This window comes from Lepisosteus oculatus, chromosome 12 (assembly GCF_040954835.1).
Source record: "Lepisosteus oculatus isolate fLepOcu1 chromosome 12, fLepOcu1.hap2, whole genome shotgun sequence".
Classification (NCBI taxonomy): Eukaryota; Metazoa; Chordata; class Actinopteri; order Semionotiformes; family Lepisosteidae; genus Lepisosteus; species Lepisosteus oculatus.
The window spans coordinates 589,866-599,956 of record NC_090707.1 but is presented as its reverse complement, the minus strand read 5'-3'; the positions used below and the strand labels follow the sequence as shown (position 1 = coordinate 599,956).

The following is a 10,091-nucleotide window of genomic DNA, read 5'->3' as shown; positions in this document are numbered from 1 at the left end:
CAGCTATGGCGCTTCCGGACTGGTTCACTCCGCTGTTCCTGGCGGCCGCGGCGTCAGGGCTGTTTTGTATCTGTCTCCGGTACCGAGGGGTGAGGAGGAGCTTCTGCACCAAACATTTATTTATGAGGATAATGGCTCGAACGGAAAAACCACTCTTCCGGATCGCGTAAGTGGCGGCATTTTGTGTTTTTTGCTGACCAGGCGAAGGAGGCCAGGTTCCCAACAGTGGGAGTGACTACTGTTTGTGCAGCTGACAGCACCTTTACTGCTGATCAGGTGCCCTGGCCTCAGCCACAGGAACCCCGTCTGTGCTGTACGTGTGTTTTCATTTAATGAAATCATGTTTTTGCAGGCGTATATACAGGCCTATATATATATATTCATTGAGACGAACCTATATATCGGTGTCCACACCGTAATAATCACAGTAGAGGCGGATCATTACCGTGTGTCAGTCCCGTTGTGACTAACTGTATGAACATTATGCATATGTCAGTACCCTGTGGTAACGGCAAGAGAAGCAGGAGAGTAATATTGGACATGCTAGTGGTTTCAGTGCCTTTATGGTTTAATTAAAAAAGTTTTGTTTTGCTGAAGCCTATGTCGTAGATTTCAAAATTAATATTTTCTGTCGTGAGGTGGTCATGTTGCATGTTAAGTCCCCTTAAACTGCAAAGTAGTTCGTCGGATCTATCTGTGTGTACTACAGCAGTGTTTACATTTCAGGTACACGCTGTACACACGGACTAAACTGGGGTATATGTTCTACAAGAGGCAACTGAGAAAAGCTAGAGAGAAATTTCCCACTGGTCACTCCTCTGTCCAGCCAATGGATATCAACGGTGCGTGTTCTAGAGTTTAAAACCATGTGCGAACATACCTTGTTTAGATTATTGAACAAACAGATGCAAGTTAAAACAATACATTAAGCCACTCAAGCATAAGGGTACAGTATAAATTAAATTACTGAAATATCAGTGGCTTGTTGCCATTGAAGAACTTGATTTTCATGATTTCGTAATTCGTTAGCCTGCTATGAAAGCTATGAGAATTGGAATATTGTTCCAGAGTAATCAAAAATAATCAGAGTAAGAAAAAGTAATTAATCCTAAATAATTTTGTATGTTAAATAATCTGGGCTAAAAAATAAATCACATCAAATGGACATATTAGCGGATAGACCTTAATATATTTTAATCCAAGGAGTTGTTATACAAAGTTAAATGTGGAAAATGTTGCATTCGTAATTTTTAATCTCCTTCGGTGATTCTTGTTTTATGTTTAGGTATTAAGATTGTGCCAATTCCTATACTGTCAGATAACTATAGTTACCTGGTGATTGACAAAACATCAAATGCAGCTGTGCTTGTGGATCCTGCTGACCCACAGGCTGTCCAGGTAAGTGACACACAAGTTAGCATTGCTTACTTGTACCGTATTGTTTAATACTTCTAAATGGGTTTGATGCATTAACATACTTAAAGCTTCTCATTTCTGCCGTCACAGAAATACAGGTGAAATATCACCTGTCACTGAATTTCAGTAAGACACATCTGTCTTGTTTCAGCTGTGTGGTCAAATTGAGTTAATTTAACTAGTAAGAATTCCATTGTACCAGTACATGTACCGGTTACATATGGCAATAAAGTTATTTAATTAGGAATGGATATTGTGGATATTGTGCAAAGGCTGGACTTTGGCTGCATTTGCAATTAGATACCAGACCATGTGGTCGACACAACTTGACCAGATGGTAATAAATGTATAGCATGTACAAGTTACATTTAAGAATAATTTAGTAATCTGTCTAAAAATATGGTTCCTTAAACATGTTTTTTAATTTGTTACATGCTTTTTCTGAAGATTTTATACACAAAGTATTCACCGTAAATGTTTGTTATATAAACATTTTTTCGTCTCTCTTTACATCTGTCATGAGATATTTGTACATCAAAACAACTGTCCAAAACCAAAACTATCTAGTTCACTTCATGATTTGAAGATTTTTTTTTAATTTGTTAACAGATGACTTGTGTTCTACATTTTGATTGTGAATAATCATCTGCTCGCTTTAGTCAGTCCAAAGTCAGTACAGGTCTAGTCAGTACAAGACCACATACAGTAGGCAGGGTATTAGCAGGAAATAGACAGCAGTTTATCTAAACAGTAATGTAAGAAAAGTCCTGCATATGAAATCTCTTGTTTTCCAATTTAGGCATGCCTTGAGGATGAAGGAGTGACATTAGAAGCTATTCTGTGTACACACAAGCACTGGTGAGGAGAGGCCTGGTTTTGGTTTACAACTCTTTATTAAATAACAGCCTCTTTAAATCAGTATGACTGTAACTTTTAGCATGGGCTGTGCTAGAACTACACTTGATTTATGTTGTCTGCCCAGAAAAGTGTCACAAACACCTAAATGCTTGAGCTGCATCACTGATAGTTCAATGGCTTGTGCCCTGGGTCTTGTTTTCATCTGAGCAGCATGGATTATTTTCCTAGAGCAGCTGTATCTGATGGGTGGGGGAAAAGGTGTCCAATTATGTTCAGTTATAAAGCAATGCATGCATTTTTTTATGCTTGATATTTTATTTAAACCTGGAAGCTCACACTGCAGATTTCTAAGTGTAACATAAAAGTGTTACAGTAAATGTCAGCAAAAACTAAAAAGAAAACTAGAAATAGGTCGATTGTGTAAGTATTCAAGTCTGTGAGCTCTATTTGGTGGATGCACCTTTGGCAGCAATGACAGCTGCAAGCCAAATAGGATTGTAGCCTATATGCTTTGCGCACTGGCTTGGTACAAAATTTGTGCATTCTTCTTGTGAAAGCCCTCTCAAGTTGCTTGGGGATTGTTTGTGCACAGTAGATTCTCAATAGGATTCAAATCAGGACTTTCACCCAAATATGTTCACATGCTTAATCTTAAGACCCTACAACATAGCTATGACCTTGTGCTTTGGATCAGTGTCCTGCTGAAAGTTGAATTTTTGTCCCACTTTTAGGTCTAAAGCAAGTTTTTCTCTAAGATCTGCAAGCACATTGTTCCATTTATGTTTTCCATCAGTCTTCACAAGTTTTCAAGTCTCTACTGATGAGAAGCTAAACATAATACAGTCCCCATCATGCTTGACAGCAAAGGATGGCACTGATTGAGTGATGTACTATACTGTTTTTGATGTAATGTTTTGTCTTTAGACCAAAAATTTCCAAGTTTGTCTTGTTTGACCACAAAAACCTTTGCCACATTTTTGCGGAATAAATCAGGTTCTTTGTTGCGAATTCCTTGGAGGTTAAGTTTAGCCCATGATTATATTAGTTTGCTCCTAGTTTATAGTTCATTATGTTATTTTTAGTTCCATAAATGTCCCTTTGAGGAGTAACTGGGAAATTGTTGAGCCTTGAACATTTTCTTCTGTCTAAGCCACTTAACTTTGTAATTCTTTCAAAGTCAACATTGTCCCACAGAGGCATCCCTAACCACTTTCCTCCTTGTCCATCTGTTCAGTTTTGAGGAACAGTGGGATCTATGCAGTGCCTGTATGCCTTCTACATTTTAATTATCGACTTAACCCTTAACATCTCTTTGAGAATGATGTGAACATCCTGATCTGTATCTTTATGCAGTTTTTTTTTACCTGAGGTGTTAAGATCCTTTACCTGAGTTGTTAAGATCTCATGGTTGAGTGTTTGCTTGAAACTCACTAAATTATGTGAACCGCTATGTTGCACAGAGACAGAGGCCACTCTTTTAATTAACTTAGATTTTCCACAGCATAGGCTATGAATACTTATGCAATGATGACTTATTTTCCATTTTCCTTAATTTGTTGCTTTCTTTTTGTCTATTGCTTTATTTGAGTTTGTGGATTTGGTTAAACATATAACAAATATTACAATTTAAAATTCAAAGTACCTTGACTTCAAGCTTTAAAGCAACAAAATATGAAAACTGTACAAGGGTCTAAATATTTTCAAAAAGCACTGTATCTCTCAGCTACAGCATGTTAGTCTCCTCATCTAAACACAACTTTCATTTTTCACTACAAGCAAGCCAGTGCATTTTTCCTCACTGTCTGCAAACAAAGGAGACTTATTTTCTTTGCTGACTCACACACAACAATGTCCTTGTCAGTGTTTTATAAAGAAAATAGAGCTTTTGTTTGGGAAAAAATATTCAGTAAGTAAGAGTTACGGTCTTTTAGTTGATAGTTAAAAAAAGATTGGGCAGAAGGTCTTTGTTAGATAAATACAGCTGACTTTCTCTATATAAGTGTAACTTTTATGTGCATGTGTTTAAAAGGCAGGGAGGTGTATGTGCTTCAGCTTGTAGTTCTGTAACCAGTACTTTGCAATCCCCAGGGACCACAGTGGAGGCAATAAAGGCCTGAGAAGACTTCACAGCTCCTGTCGAGTGTATGGGAGTGCGATGGACAACATTCCGGGCCTCACCAAGTAAGTTTGAGATCACGTGCACATGAAAACGTGACGTATCGCATTCCCTCAAGACTTTTTAAAACTACATTGCTTTTTTTGTGAGCTCGTTTCCTTAATGCATTAATGTTTTTTTTCTCAAACTCAGATACACTTATGTGTAGATTGAATTTAAAATGATTTCTGAGCTCTGTCTCAAAAATGTCAGCTATTGTTTGAGAGAAAATTAGTTTGCGGTGTCTGTTTTCACTTCCTTAAACTCCCAAACTGAACATCAGCTATTTCCTGTTTAGAGAACTGTAGGACTTGGTATTCGCTGGATGAACAGTACGGAGAGTTCTGACTTTAACCCAGACTGTGACATCATCTTATTTGATATCTCACAATTGCATTTTTTCCTCATTCTGTCATTGTTTGCCTTTGTGGTTGAATTGTATCCAAAGTTTTTATAGTTTGTTTTACTTGTTTTGCTGTTAGTGCAACTTTTTTTTATATAGCATGAAAATACCTCTGAGAACATATAATATCTGAAAAGGTCTTCTGAGTTTGCTACAAAGAATTTGGAAATAAATACAATGTCCCTGTTATTAGTTATTGTTAATTGAAGATATAAATACAAGCACATCTTATGTGCATTTAAATGGCAATTAAAATGCAACAAAAGAGCATTAGAACAAATAGCATTTTTGAGTTTTAAATGCCTCTCAGTATATAACAGAAAGATTGTTCCTAACTACTGTATATTTATAAAAGGTTTGTATGGGCACTTTGGACCTCATACATCATTTATCATCAAATAGAGTTTAAATATCTGTTCATACCAATGGTTTAGGATTTGTGCTCTTGAGTTTTTGTAATTCCAGTTTACAAACCTACAGTCAGATCCTAATGTGTACTTAATCGCTTTTTAATGATTGTTACTAATTGTAAATGTTTTTTTTAGAAGATGCTTCATTATTTTTTCATACTTACATTTTTTAAATCGTGCAAAGTAACAACAAGACACAGTTAACACACCCATATTTTTATGAAAAGTAGTATTTTTTATATTTTGTAAACATTACCATACTGTACCAGTATCTTGTCTCTGATTCTTTTGGCTATCTTCTAGTAAAACAGATGCTGCTGGCTCTTGTTAAGGGTCTTGTTACTGGCTTTTTTTGTCTAGGTCTTACTGTTGCGGCCACCTAGTTTGTGTCTTCATTAATTGTTTGATGACAAGTATTTGGATAATGTCATTGATGTCTATATAATCATGATAATTTGGCTTTATCTAACCAGAATATTCTCATTACACATGCCCCATGAAGTGCTCAGTGTTGTACTCTTCAGTTCTATCGTGAGTGCAGCGCTTGTGCATGCTTTGCTGAATTCATTTTTTTCTGTGATGTCAGCTATTATGAGCACAGTCAGTGCCTCAGTTTAGCTCTGCCTTGTGCTTGCCAAAGCAGAAGACTGTTGGCGTGGGAGTCAGGTGGCCCGGCACATGACACATGTGCCTTGTTTTTTGTGTAATTGCAGCCCTCTGTCAGACAGGGATTCGATAGATGTGGGCCGGATGCACTTCAGAGCTTTCTTCACGCCAGGGCACACTGTTGGCCACATGATCTATCTTCTGGATGGGAAGTCCATTGATGGCCCGTCGAGTCTCTTCTCTGGAGACCTGGTATTCCTTTCTGGCTGTGGTGAGTGTTCAGTTGTAGCAGGCTGGCATGCCTCAGGTGTTCACATCCTTTTGCCAGCAGCCAGCAGCCATATCACTCTGCAGCTCACAACTGGCAACCCACTGAAGCTAAGAAGGTGTGAGCCTGGTCAGTACCTGGATGGTAGACCTCCTGGGGAAAACTAAGGTTGCTGCTGGAAGAGGTGTTAGTGGGGCCCATCAGGGGGCATTCACCCTGCAGTCCATGTGGGCCCTAATGCCCCAATATTGTGACGGGAGTCCCCATTACCTGTAAAGCGCTTTGAGTGGAGTGTCCAGAAAAGTGCTAAATAACTTTAAGCAATTATTATTAATAATAATTATAATAATAATATTTTGTGCCTCACACCTTTGCTACACCACCTGGTGAGGCAGGAGTCTTCATTTTTTCCCAGTTCAGTCAAGCTGTGATCCTGACTGTGTTATCACTGCTGCTTTTCTACACTAGTTTAGATGAGTAACTGGTATTCTCTTTAATTGTGAAGTAAAATGTGAAGCATTTTAGCTCTGCTTTTTCCATGATATACTACATAACTGCTGCTTTTACAAGCTTTTTACAGGTAAAAGCTTCTGATGAGGGTTATGTGCAGCTCTTTTGCAAGATTTTTGTTTCTAGATAAAGTTACTTCTGTGTTGACTTTGTTGCTTTCTGAACAGTAGAAATGATATCTACCTGTAGGTTACAGTGGAAAATTAATGCAGGTCAAGGTAACAGCTCAGCTGTAAAGCAACTTAAGGCGATGATGACTGTAACAGTGTGGATGTCATTGAGTTTGTGTTGTAGGATAAAAGCTGATTTGTGTGAGAAGGTCTTTACTAGTTGCTCTGTATTGCGCAGGAAGAATCTTTGAAGGCAATGCCTCTACTATGCTCTCCTCACTGGATGTGGTTGGCTCCTTGAGTGATGACACCCTGTTGTGGCCAGGTATGTAACACAGCAGAAAAGCTCCATATTTAAAACTGACTTGAATAACGTTTTGTAATATTAAATTACAACTATAGTTCACACATGAGAGTTGTATAAGGTTAAGCTTAGGAACCTAAGGAAAAAAAAAACATTTGCCTCAATGTGGAAGAATGCTGTACATTACCACCTAAAATTTCTGTACCTTCTTAAAATTATTTTTTTAATTAATTTATAGTTGATTGGTAAAAAATCCAGTTTCTTGTTTCTAATGAAATATCATAATAGGTATTTCGAAGGGAGATTGTGCTATAGTGGCTGAAGGGTCATACAGCTCTTTTCTGTATGGAATGTCTTGGGTCTTGAGTAGGTCATGCAAACAGTGCAATTAAATGGAAAGCCTGGGCTAGTCATCACATTGCCAAACACTTTAACATTGCATTTATGTATGGGATTTTCTAAATTAAGCACAGTACAGCTTATTAATTTGTGGTGATTACATATTGGTGAAATTGAATTATATATGCCGTGTCATTAAAGGTGTTTTTAAAATATGACATTTTTATGTGTAACGTTTTCTTTGAGATATGACAACACTTTAATCCTCTCGCTCCAGGTCACGAGTATGCTGAAGATAACCTTATGTTTGCTGCTGAGGTTGAGCCAAGCAATGCTGCTAGGGAAAACAAATTTCTTTGGGTCTTACAGCAAAGAGGGCAGAAAATGTGTACGGTGAGCTGTCAACATTTGTTTGATGGACTTTTCAATGCTATTAGATTACAGACTGCTGTATTCTCTCCGCGAGCTGTCCCTTTCTGATGGTCTCTGGAGCACATGTATCTTCCATATGACAGTCTCTGCCTACAGGTGTGGATGTGTTGGTGTGTGGCACGTCAGACTTTTTGTATGGTTGTGCAGCAGTGTTTATTCATTCTGAGATACTCTACATATCAATGTAGAATTCATAAAGGAGGGAACGGTTGCTTTAAGTGGATTCCAGCTGTAGAAAGGTGGGTAGGGATCTATGAGACGGTGTGATTAAATAATTATCTTGTGGGAAAGTGTTTCCCATGAAATGGAAGGTGAGCCGTGACTCCTTGTAAGATGAACTTATGCACATGGCATCTTTGTACTGAACTGAAGTACGTTCTTGCAACATATTATCACTCCACCAACAATCCAAGGCACTTTAAAAGGAAAAAGCTGCCCACTACATTTGAAACAGTTTTGTACTAACAGACCTTTAAAGTCTGAGAATAAATTGAAGGCCTACTATGTATTGCAATTCACCATGTTTGGAGCTTTTAATATGGATGAAAAAATCCTATGACAATACGTTTTGTTAAGCTTTAGGAGTGTCTGAACTTTTTTTAAAGATGGGATTGAGATGTAATGCTTATTTGTCCATTTACAATAATGCTGAAATGACTGATGCAATTAATGACACTTCCTGACAACATGAAATCACTAATAATAAGTATGTTAATATACGTTTTTGACGTGGGGTTTGTCTTTCATTACTGTTGTGTTGTGCATGAAGTGCAATGTGGTTTTGTTTTTGTAATGTGAACAAAATACACAACAGCATGGCCAGTCTGTCTGATGTCTGTTGCTATTCTAGTGCCCGTCCACGATGAGAGAGGAGAAGGAATACAACCCTTTCCTGCGCAGCCACAGCCCGGAGCTGCACCAGGCTCTCGGCCTGCAGCAGGAGCTGGAGGAGGACTGGGCATGCTTCAGGGCCCGGGTGCTGGAGGAGCTGCGCCGGCGCAAGGACGTTTACAAAGGCAGATAGTGTCTGGAAATACTGTTTCCAAAAGGAAAAAAACAATCTCCAACATGCAACTGTTGGCTTTCCCAGTTCCGGATAATGGGTGCATGTTGGGATTCCTCTCAGTGGAAGTTGTGTGAGTTTGGGTGATTCCTGTGGAATGCTGTTTAAATTCCATGAGCAAAATTAGAAACTTGAAGTGACATAAAAGGCAGAGGTACTGTTTGCTTGAGAGACCAATGCTGCACGTTCTGCTCCCCTGCTGCTGAGTTTCATAATTGACTTTGCCTGAAGATGGAGGAAGCCTTCATGATGAACAGGCTACTGCATGAAGTGATTTGTGGAGCTGAGAACATGCAGCTATTGAACAGCAAACACTGGAGATACAGTGCACTGTGATGTGGCAGCTGCTGCTGAATTTCATTCAGGAAGGACATTTCTTTAATGTGCTTCAGCTCATTGAACTGTTGAATAAATACTTTATATGCACTGTTGATAGTTTCATAAGTAAATAAATGGTGTTTAATATTTATGGAAGTTTTAAAAAACAGATTCCTTATGTTACTTGGAGTGGAGAATCAATTCCTAATTAATTTCCACTGTTGGCAATCTGGTTTGAGTGTATGGTACATAAATATGCACAGATTCACTCGTAACTATTGACTTCAGAAGTTGAATGTTAATGGCTTTCAAGCTGAAATAGTCATACTTTAAATCAATCGAGCAGAGGAATTTACTAATGATTATTAAATGATGACCATTCTGGCATAGGTCCAGGGACTCTTGTCGTGAATGCAGAGCTTGTCTCTCCTGCAAATTCTGGTACATTTGAGTTTAATATATTTTCAATAAGTTTGCCATCTTTAGAATGGAGCACTTAATGTTTGAAATATAATCTTATGTTGTTCAGCAACGTTCAGTAAACCTGACAGTGTTTGGTTACCTTTAGTTAGCACTTCGGACATTTTATGGAAATTTCTAATAAAGTTAATAATTTAATTGATGTCCCTGTTCCCCAAAACAGTTTGCATGATTAATTTTAATGTGGTGAAGGTTTGGATGCAGAGCCTTTCTCTCTTTTATTCCTTTGAAAATAACAGTAATGTGATCTTTGGATGTCCATTATTTCAGGTACTAGAAATACAACAGAATAACATGGGTTTGACAATAAAATTGTGCTCATCTGAGATGTTTTTCCGATCTTTTGTATTGGTGTCTCTGTGAATATCATATTTACTTTTACTGTCAATGAGATGGGCGTCCTGTATGTATCAGCAGTG

General features: G+C 38.1%; 1 protein-coding gene across 1 annotated transcript; it reads left to right on the top strand.

The window, feature by feature from the left end:
• On the top strand, window positions 1-10,011 carry pnkd (PNKD metallo-beta-lactamase domain containing). The gene is made up of 9 exons (XM_006636310.3): window positions 1-166; window positions 727-842; window positions 1,286-1,398; window positions 2,216-2,274; window positions 4,363-4,455; window positions 5,956-6,119; window positions 6,975-7,061; window positions 7,657-7,772; window positions 8,662-10,011. Exons 1-9 carry the CDS (start codon window positions 6-8, stop codon window positions 8,833-8,835), a joined length of 1,083 nt encoding a protein of 360 aa, XP_006636373.2. The 5' UTR covers window positions 1-5; the 3' UTR covers window positions 8,836-10,011.
• The last annotated feature ends 80 nt before the right edge of the window (window positions 10,012-10,091 follow it).

Coding starts and splice junctions, on each gene's coding strand:
- pnkd (XM_006636310.3), top strand. CDS start 6: ATGGCGCTTCCGGACTGGTTCACTCCGCTGTTCCTGGCGGCCGCGGCG. Junction 2,275..4,362: donor CTGTGTACACACAAGCACTG/GTGAGGAGAGGC, acceptor TGCAATCCCCAG/GGACCACAGTGGAGGCAATA. Junction 6,120..6,974: donor GGTATTCCTTTCTGGCTGTG/GTGAGTGTTCAG, acceptor TGTATTGCGCAG/GAAGAATCTTTGAAGGCAAT.